Source organism: Sinocyclocheilus anshuiensis, unplaced genomic scaffold (assembly GCF_001515605.1).
Source record: "Sinocyclocheilus anshuiensis isolate Anshui unplaced genomic scaffold, SAMN03320099.WGS_v1.1 scaffold58, whole genome shotgun sequence".
In the NCBI taxonomy this organism is placed as follows: Eukaryota; Metazoa; Chordata; class Actinopteri; order Cypriniformes; family Cyprinidae; genus Sinocyclocheilus; species Sinocyclocheilus anshuiensis.
The window spans coordinates 2,950,882-2,972,507 of NW_015547688.1; the positions used below are offsets into that span (position 1 = coordinate 2,950,882).

Genomic DNA, 21,626 nt, shown 5'->3' on the forward strand with positions numbered 1-21,626 from the left:
AATAAACTTTCTCTTATTTAAACTTCTTTATTGCAAAGTTCTCAGCATTGAAGAGATTGACCAAAAGGCTAAATCACATCATATTTTTGGCATGTGCAAAATTTCCACACTGGAACAGAAATGATTATTAAAATTAGAGCACAACAGCAGAGGATAATACAACATAAGTTGCATGGGATTGTTTTTATTCATTTATTTATTTATTTTATTTTATTTTACATGATATCCTGATGGCAAAGTAAAATGTTTGTTGCTGTAATGAGGTCGTGTAAGCAGATATTGTCATGACAGTTTTATGCATTCCTCCGAATAATGATCAAATATTCTTTCTCCATGCTAGACTCAGAAAGAGGCTGAGGTGTGCTGTAGTCACTGGTGTTTCTCAGAGCAGACTTTCAGGTCCATTACTTTGAAGTTCTGCCTGCCGTGTGTGGGGAAACAATAAAAGTGCATGTCTGAAATGTGAGATTCAAAGAAAGCAGGGGCTCGCTCAGGCTAATTATCCTACACCTACCATGTGCTACCTGAACACAATTTCAGAATGTTGGTAATGAAGTCCCTTAAAAAAACCTCTGCCTCCACACCAGCTCTTAGATTTATATATATATACAGTATATATATATATGTATATCTTTAATACAAGAACTTTACTGAACTGTAGGAAGTTACTAAAATAATTGGCCGGGTACAATATTGAAGATTTCTCAGCTTAGGCTATAAACGAACTACACCACCACGGTCGCTCGCCTTCAACGTCATCACCACCATGCTCCCGACAACTTTTTCAAACTTATTTTTAACACGTTCAGTGAAAAGGATTTACTCTGCATATGAATTGTATAGTGAATAAATGCAATAATCATAACTAAAAGATATATGAAAGCACGTATTTCTGTACATTTCAAAATAAGGTGCATTAAAAGTCAATAAATCCTTGATTAATATGAATATTTTAATTAAAAACGTGTCTCAACGTACTATTCAATAAAATTCTAGTGTATTTAATCTATTAAATAACAGCAGAGTGAGCGGGTTTTTGGATATGGTAAGATTAAACTTATTTTAGAGAATAAAGTACCACATTTCTGCTATCGTTTTGTTAGGGTAGATACACAAAATGTTATTTTATCCTTGCTTCTAGAAAATCCTCAATCTATAAGCTTCGTAACAGCTTCATGTGGCCGTAAACATTTAATTTTAACGTGGCTTAAAGTTTCACTTTCACCATGACTAAGCCGGTAAATGTGGTGTTTACTTGGAATAATCATACGAGTTTACCTTATGGTACGAACCCAGAGTCTCCGCATCAGTAGGAAAGCGATAAAACAAGCATCTTCCATCCGAAGACTTGTATTGCATTTCGGGGCAAAGCAAAAAAACATTGTCGAACAACAATATAAAATGCGGGAAACTATTCATTATTCTACAATTAATTGTACTATAAATTATACTCTACGGTTGGAAAATACTGTAAATTGATCAACTGTTCGGCGTGATGACGTTTAATGTCTCCAACAGCGCCTGTAGTCCCATTTAACAACTTGTTAGCAACCGTCTTTTTTAAGAAACGTAACAGTTTAAAAAAATCACGAGTGGGGTGTAACTGGTGTGTTTTATGTCGTAGAATAAACCGTGAAAGTATCTTGAGCTTGTGTGAACCACAGACCTTATTTTAGGGGATTTAACCAAACTCCCATTCAAAAAACCCATTGACTCGGGGACGATGGAACCGGAAGTGCTAAAATGCTAACTCGCTTCCGGGTTTTTGCCTACAAAGTGATATCATAGTTCCACCACTCTATAGAATTCTATATTTTTTATATTTCAAGTTTCATAATATACCATGTACATAAAACTTAAAATTGATTTGTGACCATACTTAATGGTTTAAAATTTCTAAGCACATTCTATTGTTTTTGCTATCTAGTGGCATTTTCATGTTTAATCAAGTCATGTTGTAAAAGTTTCAGTGAAATTAATTTGTGGCCATTTAAATTTTTAGTTAGTTTAGTTTTGGAGTCATGGCAATTAATTTGAGTTTTATTCTAAAAAACTCTATTTAGTCTATTTATTCTAGACTTTTTCTTTCAGGTAACGAAAATGTTTTAGTTTAGTTTTCATTTTAGTTTTTTTAACGATTGTAACGACTTTAATTTTATTCTTAGAAAATAGCACACAAGCCATATGAATCATTTTTGTGAAGTTTTCTGGAGCTTGAGAGAGGAGGTCAACTGTCTTTGTATAGAAAAAGAAATGTTTATGACTTTTTTCATTTTTTGCTGAATTGTCCCAACCCTCAGGAGCTCATCCCGTTTTGACATGCCACATTGAATGAGTTAGCACGTTGCCCGCGGGGTTAGATGTGCGAAAGAAAAAGTGAAGGCCACAGCAGGGTCTGCCCGTGCAGAGATTCCAAACAAACTAACAATGAATATGGATCAAGCCCTCACACACACAAAGCAGTCTGGGACACCGATCCTGTTCAAATCCATTTATGTGGAGTCTGTCTAAATAGGACCTGAGAGCCAGCTTCTGCCTGCAGGGCCTCAGGGGCAACCCGGACCCCATCACCCCCTCCTTACCTGGCAAAACAAGTGACAGAACAGAAGCAGAACAAGCCCGCGAGGAACCGAACCCCTCGTGCGCCATTGACAAGCACTGTCTTTATTCACCGGATAACACCTGCCAGCGGTTCACCTTAACACAGAACTAGCAGGCTGGAAACAGCACTTAAAATCAGAAGTCGCACACGAGGTGTGGATGAGGTCAGAGCGACGGAATCAGACTCAATTGCTATTCACTTGTTTGGGAATGTTGCTTTTTTGGGGCTGCATCTGTCACAAGGCACAACCGAATTCTAAATGTTGTCTTTGTTATTTGTAATATTTATACCAAAAAATACCCCTGTAGACCATAAATTATGGAACAAGTATGCGAATAAGCTTCCATCTGATGCAGAGCTGGTTCATTTAATAGACCCTCGGGTTCCTTAAGTCTATCCAACCTCCTTCCCATGTGTCAGTCGTTCACAGGCCCGAGTGCTACTAGAAATCACATGTCTGTCCTAAGCGTGCGAGTCGACCGCCTCTCAGTTAACAGCGACACACAACGTCCGCCATCCATACTAAACCTTCCGGGCAACAACAAAGCAAATATTTGTCTCCCGGGCATTATCTACAAATGCACATATTTCCTCATATTTTCTCAGCTGTGTTCTGTTGACACCCGGCTCCCTCATCTGGCCCTGTTTGTGTGACAATACCTTCTGAAGAAACTCCTACATGTGCCTTGAAGTTTCCCCAGTCCCTGAATCACTGAATATTTTATAGCTTTAATGTCTTTTTTGCCTGTCAATCTGCCAGCTGTTCTCCTTTCTTTTTAATTTTTTTTTTCTGTCTGTGTGTGGTGTGGTATCAGATCACCTTTTCATGCTTCATAGGAATTCATTAGGCGTTGTGTAAATTAAGGCGACGACAGATTTAGGGGAGGAAAACAAGGACGTCTTCACCCCTCTGCTGCTATTTATCGTCTCAACCCAATTATCTCCAGCCTTGAAAAGGCTGTTCTGGCATGTTCCTCCACATCTCAACTGCAATTAACTGTAGGTCATGTACTTGTACATTATCTCTATTTGAGTCTCAGGGTTGATGTGTTGCTGTAAAAACTGGCCCAAATATAGAAGCGCGTATAGATTGTCATTGTGCACTGTGAACCTTTTAAAATCTTTCGTTTTGAATATATACCAAAAAATACCCCTGTAGACCATAAATTATGGAATTTATGTATGCGAATAAGCTTCCATCTGATGCAGAGCTGGTTCATTTAATAGACCCTCGGGTTCCTTAAGTCTATCCAACCTCCTTCCCATGTGTCAGTCGTTCACAGGCCCGAGTGCTACTAGAAATCACATGTCTGTCCTAAGCGTGCGAGTCGACCGCCTCTCAGTTAACAGCGACACACAACGTCCGCCATCCATACTAAACCTTCCGGGCAACAACAAAGCAAATATTTGTCTCCCGGGCATTATCTACAAATGCACATATTTCCTCATATTTTCTCAGCTGTGTTCTGTTGACACCCGGCTCCCTCATCTGGCCCTGTTTGTGTGACAATACCTTCTGAAGAAACTCCTACATGTGCCTTGAAGTTTCCCCAGTCCCTGAATCACTGAATATTTTATAGCTTTAATGTCTTTTTTGCCTGTCAATCTGCCAGCTGTTCTCCTTTCTTTTTAATTTTTTTTTTCTGTCTGTGTGTGGTGTGGTATCAGATCACCTTTTCATGCTTCATAGGAATTCATTAGGCGTTGTGTAAATTAAGGCGACGACAGATTTAGGGGAGGAAAACAAGGACGTCTTCACCCCTCTGCTGCTATTTATCGTCTCAACCCAATTATCTCCAGCCTTGAAAAGGCTGTTCTGGCATGTTCCTCCACATCTCAACTGCAATTAACTGTAGGTCATGTACTTGTACATTATCTCTATTTGAGTCTCAGGGTTGATGTGTTGCTGTAAAAACTGGCCCAAATATAGAAGCGCGTATAGATTGTCATTGTGCACTGTGAACCTTTTAAAATCTTTCGTTTTGAATATATTATGATCTCATTTTCACATTTCAGTAATTATATAGTTTGTCCATGCTGTATATGGGTTTTTTTCAACTTTGGGCACTTATTCATGTTCCAGGTGTATTTAATTAAAACTGACAGATATTACCTTTTCTTTTTGTTAAGATCACATTAAAACTTACTTGAATTGTTTTTGCAGTTATTTTATTTATTATTTCATTTTAATGCTTTTCACATTACATTTATGTAGTCTTTTTATTATGTTATGCTTGTCCCAGAGTCATACTTTCAGTTTTTAAAAATCTATTATAACAATGTTAGTAATGTTTATAAAACAGTTAGTCTACTTGGTTAGGAGACTATAGTTAAAATAGGAAATATATTAAATATAAGAAAACAAAGAAAAATCTATTTAAATATCCTTTTTGCAACATTTCCAGTCAAGCTGTATTTTTGGTAAATTGTGCAAAAATTATATAAATATTATTTAATTGTATGTCATCAGGATACATGAAATGCTAGCCATGAAATTAGAGTTGAGAATTGTATTCAAAAAAGTTTTACAAAAATTCACTTCTTCCACCATCATTCCATCATAGAAATGGTGGAAATGGCCATGTGGTGGGAAATTTTATGAAAAAATAGTGTATGTATGAAGACAAATTGAATAATCTAAAGAGAGTGTGCCAGAGGGACAAAATGGCCCATAGTTGAAGAAACACCCCTTAATATGATTTACACAAGTGGGAAATGTTCCTATATCTTGTATTGGTCCTGGAACAACATTGCTGTTGACCAATCATGGATCTCACATTTTAAAGTTAGGTTTAAAGCTTGAAGCCATAACATGCCCTACTTGTGTAAATCACACTTTGCATATACAGTACATGCATACTGTAAACTCACTGTTTTGGCTGGTATTTGTCCTCTCTTTTTGCCTTTGCTGCCGGACAGTGAACAAGAAGTACCGTGGATCACCTGGTAAGATATCTTAGAAAGTTGCAACCCCCACATAAGTGGAGAAAATTTGTTTTTATTTTGTTTTATCTTTGCATACATTAACTCAAATTAAAGTAAGTAAAAAAACAATTCACACTCAGAAATTGCTAGTAAATTTCACAACAACAAACTAAGCATGGAATTTTGAAGGAGGCTGCATTGTTTTTCTTGTAAAACATACTCAAATCTTTCATTTATTTAGTCCTTAACACATGATTCTCTGTATTCCTGTGTGAAGTGTTTTGGAGTTTACAGCTAGAATTCAATTAAATGGCGTTTCTGCTCTGTGGACACGATCAGACTTTTGGCGTTCATGGGAAATAATTGATTTGCAAGCAGTTTAATGAATTCATAATGAATGTTGAGACTTGAGGCAGCGACAGATCGTGGTAGATTTTCATACTATACACATTTCATATTCAACACCCCTTAAAGGGAAATTTCACTCAAAAATGAAAATTATATCATCATTTATCATTTAAATGATGACAGAATTTTCATTTTTGGGTGATCTATCCCTTTAGTGTGCCTTTGTGGACTTGGTTAGACAAAATAATTGCTATTGTAGTAATGCAGAGAATTACTTTGACTCAAACCCTTAGCTAGCTATTCAAAGAACATATTCAGAAGTCCAGGAACAGACCTAATACAATTATTTGAGTTTGAGCCTCAGCCGAGATAACAAGCACACACAGAAAAGGAGATAATGTAACCTAATATTCATAAACTAATATAATTTACATAGATAAAGGACGAAGTTGAGGAACCCAAAGCCCTTGAATATAGAAACTGATGTCTGGCTCGCTTGTCCAATGGAGATCATGAGGTAAAAAGAGGGAATTGTGCTGTTTACCGCATCCCTGATGAATTTAGTCAGATTATTGCCTCCCATGGCCACAGGTGAGGCAACTTATCCACTGAAGCAGAAGTAAGCAACCAGAGGATCCCCTGAAACACGCTTCGTGCCTCACATATGATCACACCACAGGATTTTCACTCTCGCTGCTCCAAAAACAAATATGAGTCTTCCAATAATATCTTAATGTATTGCAAAGGGTTGCCCCATCTGCAAATACAGAGGGAGGGAGGGAGGCCCATGCGCCCCACGCAATCTGTTTCGGTCTCGGCTGTTACCGACACAAAAGACCGCAGGAGATTTAGTTATAAGAAACACATTCCTATTTACACCGGATTCAAGATTTGGCTTAAATTAGCATCACATTTGCGATTTGTGAGAATTCGAGCATTTATTGATGTTTTCAGTGTTTCATTTCACTAAAACATTTGGATCCGTCCACATGTTGTTTATATGGCATGGAGAAGTTTGTCTTCTCTGTCAAAAAATATTTCAAGCCTGCAATATTGTAATATTTGCTGGAATTGTAGCCCAAAGTACAAACATAAATCATAAAGCAAAATGCAATCTTTAGCAGTGACCTTTAATATTCTTTTTGTGAATATTAAAGGTCACTGACAATATTCAGATTAAAGCTCAGCCAATTTTTCAATTAAACTATTACATTTGGTTTTGAATATGTGGTTATGGCCACTGTACGGTCCTTGACATATTTAATAAGTCACATCAGATGCTATCTGTAATTGGAGCAGCCCGTCCCTTTTAGGACACCTATAGTAGCGCATGAAGTTCTCATTTTTGACAGAGTTCAGCAGCTCCTTCATGCATTTCGTCAAATTCGACATCAAAGGCTTGATTCTAGCATTCGACTTAGTTATTTAAATCCTCATTATCATAACATTTCAATATTTTAGATATTCTTCCTCTGGAAAGAATGAAGCTGATTTAATAGGCAGTATTTCATTTTTCACTTCTAGACGAGAGATGTACTTGGGTCATTTTTAAAAATGTAAAAAGCATATTTTCATGCAAGAATGATTTCGCATAACAGCCGCACGAGGGGGTGGGGAGGAATCCCACCGTTTGGAGCATGTTACAGGACCACTGCCAAAAGATTCATTATTCAAAACATTCTGTGTCAGGCAAGCATAGAACATAAAGAGCCCAACTCTCTGGCTTTTGTCTTTTTCAGAGTTGTAATACCATAACACGTGTTGGCTGATTTAGTGCAGATCCCTCTTAATGTTTCCTATGTGAAAGCTGTTTAAAGCTGCCTAGCCTGGTGAAACTGTTAGGCTGGTTTGTTTTGATAGGTTTGTGGGGATTTGAGGTACTTTTGGGACCACCAAAACCAGCTTAATGGACTTGACCAGGCTAAAAGACCAGCATTTTGGAGTCAGATGTACTGTAGATCTAAAGGTCTCTTTTCTCCCTCTCCCATCACCTTTTCTCCTGTTTAGATTCAGAGGGCCCCGCGGACCCTGTGGCTCCAGTGATTGTAATCCCACCCCGAAACACTACAGTAGTGGCCGGGGTCAGTGAGGCCACACTGGAGTGTGTTGCTAATGCGCGGTGAGTATGGATATACTGTTCCCAGCAGGAGTACAGTTCATTGGATATTCATTTAGTCTGACAGGTTCACAGCCATCAATATTCACACTGTCTTACTCCATTTAACCTTCATTTCAAAGCCATTATTATAATAGTTTCTAAAGTAACACTTGCAGTGCATTGACCATATGTTTTCCTAGAAAAAAAAAGGATAAAAACAGGATATTTAAAGAATTTTAAGTTTGCAAGATTTTTTATGTTTTTTATGTTAAAAGAAGTCTCTTATGATCACCAAGGCTGCATTGATAAAAAATACAGTAAAAACTAATATTGTGAAATATTATTACAATTAAAATATCAGTTTTCTATTTTAATATATTTTAAAAATCAGTCTAATATGCTGATTTGCTGCTCAGTTATTATTATCAATTTTGAAAACTTGAAAACAGTGTTGTGCTGCTTAATATTTCTGTGGAAATCGATTCTTTTCTTTCAGGAGCTCAAAAAGAACACCATTTATTTGAAATGGAAATCTTTTGTAATATTATAAATGTCTTTGTTGAAACTTTTGATCAATTTAATGCATCCTTGCTGAATAAAAGGATGAATTTCTTTTTAAAAATCTTACTGACTTTGAACAGTAGTGTATGCCAGAGAGAATTCTTCTACTACCGCTTCTAAATTATTGTCACAATTGACCCTTTGCCGGGAGTTTGATTGACAGGCGATTTGACCAATCATAACGCTGAATCCGCCATTTTGTCCGACAAACAAAACAGACAGGAGATTTTAACTTGAAAGATTGTGTGTATTGACGTCTTTCCGCGGTTGAAACAAGATACCTTCTGATGTTCATTCATGTTTATTTTGTGCTTTTCGTGAACCGAGGCAATACAACGATCTGTCATGACACATTAAAGAGCCACAAAACAGTATTTATTGTTTGAATTTGTTAAAAAAAGACAAAATTTGAAAGCTGAGACTTTGTTTCCCCTGTTGAAAATATCCAGCGTATGCTGTTTAGGTATGTTTTGAAGCATGGCAGCTGGTTTGAGCTGGTTTAAGCTGGTCCTGAGCTGGTTATAAACTGGTCATGAGCTAGTTTAAGCTGGTCATGTGCTGGTCCTAAGCAACTAGCTCCTGCTCAGGACCAGCTCATAACCAGCTCAAAACAGCTTCCATGCTTCAAAACATACCTAAACAGCATATGCTGTTTTTTTAAAAAAATCATATATACCAGAAATACCAGAAGTAACCTGCTCTGTCTTGTATGTCAGCGCGTTTTCAGATTCCTCTTTGCTCCGCGATGTATTTTTCACTACGTGACAACATGGTGTGTAGTGTGAGAGTGGCATGGCTTGTCGGACATAACAAAAGTAACTAAGGGGCATGGGTCTTTGCAAAGGGTCAATTTTGACAAAAATTACATACAGTATGTTACCTAACCCTAACTAGTTAACGTCACCTTGATGGGATTTTTAAATCAGAAGACTTAGCAGCAACAAAGTTCAAATCACACCGTGTTTCTGCCCTGTTGTTTTCCACAGTCCGGTTGAGAAGCTCAGTTTGGTGTGGCGGAGAAACACCGTGGAAGTGGCCAGCGGCGTGGGCTCCTTCAGCCGGCGCTTGACCATCATCAACCCAACGAGTGCCGATGCGGGCATGTACGTGTGCAAAGCCTCACTTTTGGATAGAAGCGTGAAGCCGGCGGAGGCCAGAGCCTTCCTCTCCATCACAGGTGATACACCTCGTCCAATAAAAGCTCCATTTCTTCCCTCCAGCACAATGCTTTCACAGCCGCACGTCTGCAGAGAAAATCCATCCGTCTTAATGGTTCCACTCAGTGGGAAGTGATGAACAGCCAAGCCCTCTGATAGATATAGCACTACATTACTGCGCATAAAACCTGAAATTACACACTGTATTAGCTGAGCTAAGAGCTTTTAGGAGAGCCTCAGGCATTACAGCTATCGGTCACAGCGCACTATGAGAATATCACCAGGTAATTCTACACATTAGGATCATCCTGATCCTCTACACACCGCAGAAGTGCCATCAGACCTATTTCCAAGTCATTTGATTTACTTAATAACAGAAAGTGCACATAATTTGTAGTCTTTTGAAATAGCAGCGTGTAAGGAGATAAATGTTGGTGTTATCATATCTTTAGGACAGCATAGTAAAATGGAAGGATCTGCAAACATATTTTCTGTTACATGAACACGGTGTTAAATTAAGAGAATAGATTGGTGCCTTAAAGGGTTACTCCACCCTCCAAGAGCTTTCGGAATTCATCATAAATATCTTAATTTGTGTCTGCAGATGAACGGAGGTCTTGCGGGTCTGGAACGACATGAGAGTAAATAATGACAACATTTTCATTTTGGGGTGGAGTAACCCTTTAAGGAGCCATTTCAACCTCTACGAAAATTACTTTACCTAATGTAGTCATATTTAATTATGTTTATTTTAAATAATAATAATAATAATAATTATTATTATTATTATTATTATATTTCCCTTAATATTAATATTAAGGGAAATATAATAATAATAATAATTATTATTATTATTATATTTCCCTTAATATTAATATTAAGGGAAATATAATAATAATAATAATTATTATTATTATTATATTTCCCTTAATATTAATATTAATATTCTATTGCTATTCATAATATTCTATTGTACAGGAATAATTTGTAAAAAAAAACATTAAAGAACAGATTTATAAGAACAGAAAATCATTATTTAATACCATTAATAATAATCTCTTATATGTATAATAATAATATATAAATATAATGTTATAATAATAATAATAATAATAATAACAATAATGTGCACATACATTTTTCATTATATTTTAAAGTTACTATTATATATAATTATAAAACGGTTATTATAGTGATTTTTATAAGAATACAATTAATCAATTAAATAATAAACCAAAAATAAAAATAAACAAATAATAAATTGCACACACACACACACACACACTGTACAATAATAGTATGCACAAAACATTAAAGAACAGATTTATAAGAACAATAATCTCTCATGTGTCTTTGATTATAATATTAGTAATAATAACAACAATAATATTTATAGAAATTATTAATATTATTGTTGTTATTATAACATTGTTTATATATATATATATATATATATATATATACAATATAATAGAATATAAAATAATTTAATAATACATTGATGTTTTTAATAATATAATTGTCAAATCATATTTTTTGAAAAAATGTTGATATTACCACACAAAGCTCATTATTTAGGTTAACTGACAAATAATTCTTAATAATGTCATTTAACTGCAAGTGTAAGTCCTAAAAATGTTTTTTATTTGTATTTCTTTTTACTGTAGCACCATGTGCCATGCCAAAATTGAATTCATTGCCCAAATTTGTCTTCATCTCTTAGCGAGAGACAACAACATAAAACATGATTCTCAATTTCTCAATTATCTGTTCTTAAATGATTTATCTTTAATGTTTATCTCTGATTTATGTTAGTGTCAGGCTACATTCAACAGTTTTTCCTGTCTTTGCATATATTTAACACATACTGAGTACATGCAGTTTGTCCACCTCTTCTCTGTACAGTTATATATGGAAACCCATTGAGCTAAACAGCATATTAAATATTTATGCCTTCTCTTCACTTCACATCGGCGTCCATGTGAGAGCCAAGCTGACAGGTGTTCTGAGCTCCATGTGAAGTCCAATACATATGTATAGACAGACGGATCCGTAACAGGAGGAATATATTGCACTGGGCAAGAGTGCATGTGAATTGATGAATGTGGGCTGTCAGTGTGGCGCTGCACATAAGTCAGAAGCTTAGTGATGGTTTGGGTGTCTGAATTATATTCAAGATCTCTAAGTATGCATTTATTCATCTGCTTATTTGTGTAAAAGATGCACTTCAGAGTTTTGATGGTCTGCGAGTTTTTCTCAGAAAACACACATCACAGTTCTGTCTCTCAAGCGTAAATCTCTACAATAATGTCTCTTTTGAGCTGTACATCATACGAGATTAATTTCTTGTAAAACTATTAAAGAGATCTATGAAATAGCTCATAGAAAATAAATCTATGAATGAGCTTTCTCATCCTGATTTTCATGATTAAAGCTCCTAAATAACTGATTAAAGGAATAATTTACCCAAAAATGAACATTTTATTAACCCTCATGTCAGTTCAAATCAATGTTGTGTCATTTAATTTTCAGTGAATAACGAGTGTGTAATATCGGTACCACTCCCCTCATCTGTCATTGGGCGTGCAAACATAGAGCCCCGCCCCAAACTCATGCCATTGGTTGAGTTGAGTGTTGCTGTCGTCAGGCACATTAGGATGCTCAAGCAAACAAAACAATGTTTTTAGCGTGATAGAATGTTTATACTTTTAGGGGAAATCAAACTGTGAATTGTTTACTTGCAAGGTAAGACACTACAGGTGATTAGGGTAAAAATTTATTTGCTTCACAGGACATTAAGACAAAAACTTGCATGCAAGTTTTCAGAAATTTTATGTTTAAATAAGCAAATTAGGAATTAACCAGTTAAATATGCGCTAATTTGCATACATTTCCAGAATAGAAATCTAGACATTGGATAAAGCCAGTTTCAAAATTCTTGTTTCATTTTGTTGACATATTTACAGTTTTTACCGAGGGGATTTTGGATATTTCTTTTAGATCACTCCATAAATCAGAAAATACTGTCTACAGCCAGAAAACAAATACATTTCCACCATGTTTTTAGGAATACAATGTTATATATGACCCTGGAGCACAAAACCAATCATAAGTCGCTGGGGGTATATTTGTAGCAATAGCCAAAAATACATTGTATGGGTCAAAATTATAGATTTTTCTTTTATGCCAAAAATCATTAGGATATTAAGTAAAGATCATGTTCCATGAAGATATTTTGTAAATTACCTACTGTAAATATATCAAAACTTAATTTTTGATTAGTAATATGCATTGCTAAGAACTTCATTTGGACAACTTTAAAGGCGATTTTCTCAATATTTAGATTTTTTTGCACCCTCAGATTCCAGATTTTAAAATAGTTGTATCTCAGCCAAATGTTGTCCTATCCTAACAATCGATGGAAAGCTTATTTATTCAGCTTTCAGATGATGTTTCGAAAAATTGACCCTTATGACTGGTTTTGTGGTGCAAGGTCACATATAAACCATGTGAATGTTATATGAACAAACCCTTCTGTAAAATCCTTCAGAATATAAATAGGAATAAAACTGTAATTGCTATAGTCAAGTGGATATTTTTGGCTCAGTGCAGAAAAAAAACACTCATTTTGAGAAAACTTTTTAAAGACTTGTAATTGAAATGTACAGATGCAAATAGATAAAGTATGATAAAATAAAGACTTATGTGTAGTTTGAATGTTTTCTTTCCTGAAAGGTGACAAGTTATGAAAGCAATAGCCCAAAATCTAAAAATTGACCAGTGCCAAGAAAAAAAAACCCGGTTTTGACTGTAATGTCTTACATTATTATGTACTTTAACATTAACAAATGAATCATCACATTTAAATTTCTGACTTCCGTCTCACAAAAATATGCCCTGCCAGAAAAAAGGTGTCTTTAACAGCTCGTCATTGAGACAGAACCCTAAAAGGGACAAATTTGTACCTTATTTAATCCTAAAAGGTGTGTATTAGTACCACAGAGTAGTAATATGTATCCTTAAGCTGCTTCTATGAACCTTTTAGAGATAAATAAGGTACAAAAACGTCCCTTTAAGGCATACTGTCCAAGTGACAAGCTGTTGTACCCCTAAAGGTACAATTTCGCACATTTGTTTGGGAGTGATATGAATTTACATGACTAGGAAGTCATATGGACTGCATGTGTAAAAGTGCAGTGTGAACATTTTGACTAATATTTCCCTCAGTTTTCTACAGAAGACTTGTAACAGTATGGAGATAAATAAATGATTGTCAGAATTGTATTTTTGGGATGAACCGTTCCTTTAAACAAAACAGCATTCATACAGATCTGTTTACAGTATAATGTGAACATAATCAATGGCAGATTTTCCTCATTACAGACTCATAACAGATGTTTTATAAGCATGAAATCTATAATGTAAGACTGCAGAATTGTGAGAAAGTGAAGTCTCAGTGGCCATCTGTGCCTCTGCAGGAAGTCCAAACATTACAGTAGAGGACGTTGTGCATTAGGCGAGTGAACGAAACATGCCCACCAGTGCTCTCAGTCTTAATGGGACGCTTCCACATGTCTGACTGCCGAAGACACGTGACCACATTAAGCCCACAAGCCGAGCATTTCAATTTTGACAGTGTTTATGAATTCATTACTTTTGCTCCAGTAAACGTTCAGTTGCTACAGAAAGGGAATCAATTTGTCCCATGCCCATCTGCGCTCAATGAAAATACCGTTTTTAAGAAAATACATTGAATTCCTCTGACGGAATCATTCGATTATTTCTGAAGCTGTTTATGAATTTCAATACCTCAAAAAACGTCATTCTTTTGTATTCAGTTGAGAAATGTCACTGTGTTCTCAAATAAGCTTATTTGCTTTTTGCAGAGGCGCCCTATTTCACCGCTGAGCCCAGGAGAAAGATGATGGGAGAGGTGGAGAAAAGCGTGGATATCCAGTGCCAAGCTCGAGGTGAGTGTTTTACGTGCGGGACTTAAACCGAGGGGGCTGGATTGATTCGAGATTTCTGAGTATACTCTGCAATATGCTTTACACACAATAGACATACAATACACTTCAACCCCCTTCTGATCCTAGCGCTTCATTGAGTGCGCAGAGCTTTTGTAGTCGGTAAGCTTAGTTACGTAAAGGTATTTATAGCAATTTTCACATCGCTGCGGCCTACCGTCGTGAATGAAGTTCCAGGAGCGCCGCACGGGTCTATTAACCAACCCCGAGGGCTGTGTCCTGCTCTGTTTGGGGGTGATTTATAAAATCTGTGCATTTAGAGGATGTCAGCGTCCCTTCGTGGAAGACAGATGGCGGCCTTTCGGACGAGTGGCGAAGAGTTTACGATTAGCTGTGAGATATGAGGTGTTGATGGGAAGGGGCTTAAACCATTATCATTATAGAGTGGAAAAATGGGCGATGAAATGGTATTGGTTTTCTGCCAGAAATATTCTCTAGCTTTCTAATAGTGCTGGAATGGAAAGTCGGCCCAACTGTTATAACCGTACTTATATTTGTCCATTGAGGTTCAGGCTCGGCTCAGCTGCAATTTCAGCGAGGGGTAAAAATGATCCCTCAGCATCAGATGGGCTGCAAGAAATAAAAACAAGCGAGTCACCCCGCTGTATCCTCAAGAGTGGAAAGTGGAATCAATCCATTACCTCTCTTATGTGCTGCTTCTGGGACCGTTCTCACTTTTTTTATGTGGCTGGATTGAAAGGAATCCTTTTGTTTTGAGAAGTTATATCTCTCCAGAGCAGAATCAGACGTCTTCAGCTCTCGAGGATCAAGGAAAAGACTATAACACGTGCCCAGAGCCCCTCGCTCTTTTGATAAGTCTCGGAAAATTTACACGGCAAAGTCTGCGGCTGTTTGCTGCTGAGTGGAGCTTGATACAGCCGTTAACCACAGGCGAAGAGCGCTAAATGAGTTTGAATAATACAATCTGGTGGCCTTCTCTTGATGCAGACGAGAGCCACAGCAAGTGATGATTTCCTCTTTCAGCTGTTACTTAGATCATTCCCCCCGAGAGTGCGCTTTTCCAAGCTGCTGGAATATTCTTAGAAACGTGCTAGCCGAATCTGTTTGGAGGCTTAAGGCCTCAGATCATCTCATTTCCACTTGACACTTCATCTTTTTTTATATCCTACAAAGGGTGCAGCCAGCATTTTCAAAATTAGACCTATGAGTGTGTGTATAATAAAGTGTGTTTAGACCAGGGCGGTGCATGTGGCTTCATACCGCACAGGCCTGAGCTTCCAAAAACAAGAATGGGGATAAACTTAGTGTAATTTCACTTTGGCAAAATGGATTCACTGAACTTGGGAAGCTTATTTAATGTAGTGTCAGCTCAGACAATAGACCAACAATACTAGGAGGCTTTAGCAATTAGCTTAGCTTTGGATTCTATCTATCTATCTATCTATCTATCTGTCTGTCTGTCTGTCTGTCTGTCTGTCTCTTTCTTTCTGTCTGTATGTCTTTCTGTCTGTCTGTCTGTCTGTCTCTTTCTGTCTGTCTGCCTGACTCTTTCTTTCTGTCTGTCTGTCTGTCTGTCTGTCTGTCTGTCTGTCTGTCTGTCGGTTTTAGTAGGTATTGAATATTTGATATTTAATACTAAATTCCTCTATTTTTACACTGAGATTATTTTTAAAATGTACCTTTAAAATGTAGTTATCCTGTTAAATATCTTTAGTAAATCTCAAAATGGATATCCATTGTTTATATTGTACGTTATAATGTTGCGATTCCTAAATTCACCTTTAAATGGACATGTAAATAGATTTAAATTTAGTTATCATTACTAGACAAATAATATGCTGTTTTAATGTCTGCCTTTTGTCTGTGATCAGCCATAATGTGAAAATATTTATTGGCTTTTGACTTTATTTAAAACTTTTTAAAACTTTAAATTTGTATATATGTAATGTATTTATATACGTACTTTACATTTTTATATATATTTTTTTCTTTTTTTACTTTCTATAACTTTCTGACCTTTAAAAAAAAAAAAAAGCATTTCAAATTATTAAACACTTTTCTTTAAAAAAAAATGTTCATTTTATTTCCAGGATTCATTTAAAATTTTATTGAAAAATTCTGGACCCAGTTGTTCAATTCCTACCTTCATCTGACCATCACAGTGACCTATCATGTTGTGCTTTTAATTCCCAGGGGTGCCCATGCCGAAGCTGGAGTGGTATAAGGATGCCGTGCCCCTCAGTAAACTCAACAACCCTCGCTACAAGGTCATCTCTAGCATGGGGCTTCAGGTCAGGAAGCTACAGCCCAGCGATGCCGGAATCTTCCAGTGCTTCGCCAGGAACTCGGCCGGAGAGGCTCAGGTCCACACTTACCTGGACATCACTAGTGAGTCTGACCCCGAGGCGGGCCTGCGGGGCGTCATGCATTCTTTATCGCACGCTTTCCAGACTCGATGCTACTAATTATTGACACACAAACAATCGAGACATTGTCAAGGGTATTAGATGTGGCCAGCTGCAAAGTGCACCTTCTCTCAGCCGTTGTACAGCAGTTCCCCGCCTGACAGATGTGTTGTTCCTAATCTACGGTTATGTGATTCTCACTCTGTTCCATAAGAGACGCAACGGCTCCCTGTGGAGAGGCCTGTCTGGAGTTGATTACATCGTAGTGTTTGTCAGGGCACTGCCCTGATCCGTACATGAGGACATTAAGACCCCCTCAGAGGAGCACTCTCATCACACAGATAATTACCACAGCCCCGACTGCACATATTTACTGCATGTAGATTGCCGTAATGATTTTAACTTCCAGCTGTATTGACCTTTGAATCATCCGATTGTCTGTGATTGTACAGGCCATTTTTGGGAATGAAGCTACGTCATTAAAAATAGCAATATTTTGTCTAAAAGGAAACGTTTTACAGTCTTCAGGGTATGTTAAAAAAATAAAAATAAAAAATAAAAAAAACATATAAATATTATTCCTGTATAGATCTGTTTCATGCTAAAGTGATCAAGGGAAAGTACAGTGGATGAATGCTAGTGTGATATGTAATCACTCACTAGGCCTTTATCTCCCCAGAGAGCCTGTGAACGGGGTCACCGTAAAAAACACTGCAGCATTAAAAAGTGTTGATTTTCAATGTCATACTACCTCTGATTTTTCAGTGTCGAACATTGTGTCAAGATGTACAGTTCAAGTGCTCTAGCAAAGATAGTGCTGAGATGCCTTCATAATACATGCAAGTAAGAGATCTAGAGGTTTATTTAACTATTTTTTTGCAAAATGGTATTTCGTTGCTTCTTGCACATTTTGCAGAATATTTCAAATTAGATGTCCGATAATAAAAGCGTGCTCAGTTTTATCCAAAACAGATATATGTGAATCTGGCAGTGGTTGTTGCAGTGTTATTACGTTGGTTGTTGTATGTACTGTATTGCAGTAGTTTAAAAAATGCAAACATGAGGTAAAAATGCATTTGCTGAACCAACCAGGCCATTTTAGATTGCTTCTACAAGTCTTTGAGCTCTTTTTGTCATGACTCATGTCTTTTATAGCACTCTGCATTTCAAGTGCAGTTATGTACCAGGAGACCAACTGAACAAGTCAGAAAAGCCACACATGTGGAGCTGTTTATGTGATGCAGTGGCGAAAATGTATTAGTTTACTATTAATGCACTATGGTAAAAGCTTTGTCAGGTTAGGACTTAATATTGTACTAGGAACTGCACGAAATCAAGTCTTTATTAATCAATGATCTGTAGTTTTAATTTTAGCTGGAAACTGCTGTAAATTGTAGATAGGTTTTTGAAGTTTTGCAGATATTTTGTTCTGTATGTAGAAGCAAGTTTTTCCAATGAGCCTTGGTTGCAATAATCTGTATCTGTATTAGTCATAGAAATACTGGTCAGTCTGGAAAAAAATACTAGACTGTGATTATATACTGTGACTATGATAAAAAAAAAAAATTACTCGTAGCATAATATAAAATTTTGGTTATACTGCCCAGCCTTACCGGCGTGGCATCAGTATTCATGTGATGAAAATTATGTAAAGCAATTGGAAAGCAAGCTGTAATGGGTTTTATATTTCTGTCTCTACTGTTCCAAATGAATATGGCACATATTCAACAATGCATCCAAACAGCGATCTTTTGCTCTCAAACAGCAGTGTTTTACTTTTCCAAATGGAAATACCTGTTCATTTACACATCTCTGCCTATTAAAAATGACCTAGCAACTCCACAATGCCACATTGGGCACCCAATCAGAACAGTATAATTAGATTCATGCTAGTTGTTTACCGTCTCCGATTTGAAACACAAATTTGCAGACATGTCCCACATCGCAATAAAAAGCATCAGTAGTGTTTTGATGGACATAACATTGTTTTAATACAATTTACTGGCTGGTGTTTGGCCTCTTGTAGTAATTTGCGTGTTCCTGTGGGGGTGTGTGGGCGGACTGCATTAAGCGTGAATGAGAGGCCACTGAACGGATGTGGCATTTTCTCTTCCTGATTAAAAACTGTGACTGTGTTTTGCAGGTATGGCTCCGGCCTTCACCGCGGCGCCGGTCGACATCACTGTCACAGATGGAGCGGTGGCCACGTTCACCTGTCAGGTATCTGGGGCCCCTAAACCTGCCATCATCTGGAAGAGAGGTAAAGCTAGTGCAAAGTGATGTTTGATTTGAGCAGTTTTAGCATTTGTAATTCACTAATGAACAAGGCATAAATCACATCTGAGCTCTGTTCCAAAACCTATAGAGTTGCCTTCTTGCCTGCTGCCTACATTGGAGCGTTTTAACTATTCAGTCTTGGATCCATACAATTTGCAGCCTTCTACATAGGCTGGAAATCCACATGCTGCCTATGTAGGGGACTCTTGACTCGCAACTGAGTTCACTTGAGTTTGATGTTGGCAAGTGAATGGCATGAAAGTACACTGCATACCTGAATATTAGCTAAATCATACATTTTCAATTGCACTGAACAGTTTGTGTCAATGCTTTTCAGCACTAAATAAAATATAAGTTCATTTACATTTTAATTATTTATAATCTTGAATTATTTCATCAGAATCTTTTCTAGGATTGCCTTTGCATAAAATACACTAATGTTTAAAGGTTTGGTTTCAGTAACATGTTTTAAAAAATGTTTCTTATGCTCATCAATCATAATATCTAAATACAGCAAAATCAGTAATATTGTGAAATATTAGTACAGTTTAAAATAACTTTTCTATTCAGTCCTCAGTGTCATGTGATCCTTCAGAAATCATTCTAATACGCTGATTTGCTGCTGAACAAACATAACATTCTTAAAAATCAGTTGAAAACAGTTGTGCTGCTTAATATTTTTGTAGAAACTTTGATACAATTTTTCAGGATTTTTTATTAAATAGAACAGCATTTGTTCTTTTTTAGCAATGTAAAAGTGTTTACAATACATAATGAATTTTAAGTTTATCTGTAACAACAATTTCATCGATCTTGTATGTCGTTTTGGACTTTTTCCCCCTGTTGTTGTCACAATGCATTCTGCATTAAGGATACTTTCAATCCTATTTTAGAATTTGGTCAAAATTAGATTTATTAGGAGGCAGCATAATTAAGTTGACTACTTTTTGGAACAGTCTTCACATTAAGAGCATCTATGCTTAACCTAAAATGTTGTCTCCGCAGGCAGTTAGCTAGGTTTTGGAACAGAGCATCAATGTGCAGAAGTAATGTCAGTATTAACATGAGTCCATCTCGGCCCTGCTGTTTTGTTATGTGTACTAGTGCTATATTTTACTGATTACAGCCAGATCGCAGGCATCCTCTCTGCTTTGTTACTGCAGCGGAGGCATAAATTTATGTATGAGGTTGTGTGTTTTGTGCTTCACAGGAAGCCATTAAGATGTCTTTGTTGCAGCCGATTGGCAACACAAAAGGTCATTTCATGCAAGAGTAACAAAAAAAAGTTCCATTATATTCTACAACTGTTTTGGCGATATTCATGAAGTCGTTTCCATAGCATTCCCAATTATGAAGCGGCATATTTAATAGCGGCCCCTAACAAGGTAGAGAGCTCTGCAGGCGGTTTCAGGAGGATTTTCCTCTGGGAAACCTTTAAGCTTGTAATAAAATCATCCTGGACTCCGACACCATGCATAGTGATGTTCTATTAATTCTTTATATGGAAGCAGATGCGAGATGTTGAGCTAACTGGTGTGTGTGTGTGTGTGTTTGTTTGCATATGTATGCACATCAGATACTCAGATCCTCGCCAGCGGTTCGGTGCAAATTCCACGTTTCACCTTGCTGGAGTCCGGCGGTCTGCAGATTCAACCGGTGGTGCTGCAGGACACGGGGATGTACACCTGCTACGCCGCTAACTCAGAAGGAGCGATCAACGCCAGCGCCTCCCTCACCGTATGGAGTAAGAGAAACACACTTAATCTGAACCCATCTTTCCACTACAGAATAAAAAAAATTCAAGGGATAGTTCACCCCAAAATGTAAATTCTTTCATTAATCACTCACCCTCATGTCGTTCCAAACCTGTAAGACCTTTGTTCATCTTCGGAACAAAAATTAAGATATTTTTGATGAAATCCGGAGAAAATGTTAATTTTGTGAATGTAATATGTGACCCTGGACCAGTCTTAAGTAGCACAGGTATATTTGTAGCAATAGCCAACAACACATTGTATGGGTCAAAATTATCAATTTTTATTTTTTGCCAAAAATCATTAGGATATTAAGTAAAGATCATGTTCCATGAAGATATTTGGTAAATTTCCTACCGTAAATATATCAAAACGTAATTTTTGATTAGTAATATGAATAGCTAAGTACTTCATTTGGACAACTTTAAAGGCGATTTTTTTTCAATATTTTGATTTTTTTGCACCCTCAGATTCCAGATTTTCAAATAGTTGTATCTCGGCCAAATATTGT

At 36.8% G+C, this 21,626-nt stretch overlaps 1 protein-coding gene across 4 annotated transcripts in view; it reads left to right on the forward strand.

Annotated features, from left to right (window-relative positions):
- The window catches only part of LOC107703405 (protein sidekick-1-like), a 334,600-nt gene that overhangs the window by 221,101 nt on the left and 91,873 nt on the right, over positions 1-21,626 (forward strand). For all 4 annotated transcript variants that reach the window (XM_016506019.1, XM_016506020.1, XM_016506021.1 and 1 more), the window contains exons 6-11: positions 7,883-7,994; positions 9,521-9,711; positions 14,578-14,661; positions 16,873-17,067; positions 19,228-19,344; positions 20,938-21,105. In XM_016506019.1, coding sequence (XP_016361505.1) covers positions 7,883-7,994; positions 9,521-9,711; positions 14,578-14,661; positions 16,873-17,067; positions 19,228-19,344; positions 20,938-21,105 — 867 coding nt within the window. The remainder of the gene's footprint in view (positions 1-7,882; positions 7,995-9,520; positions 9,712-14,577; positions 14,662-16,872; positions 17,068-19,227; positions 19,345-20,937; positions 21,106-21,626) is intronic.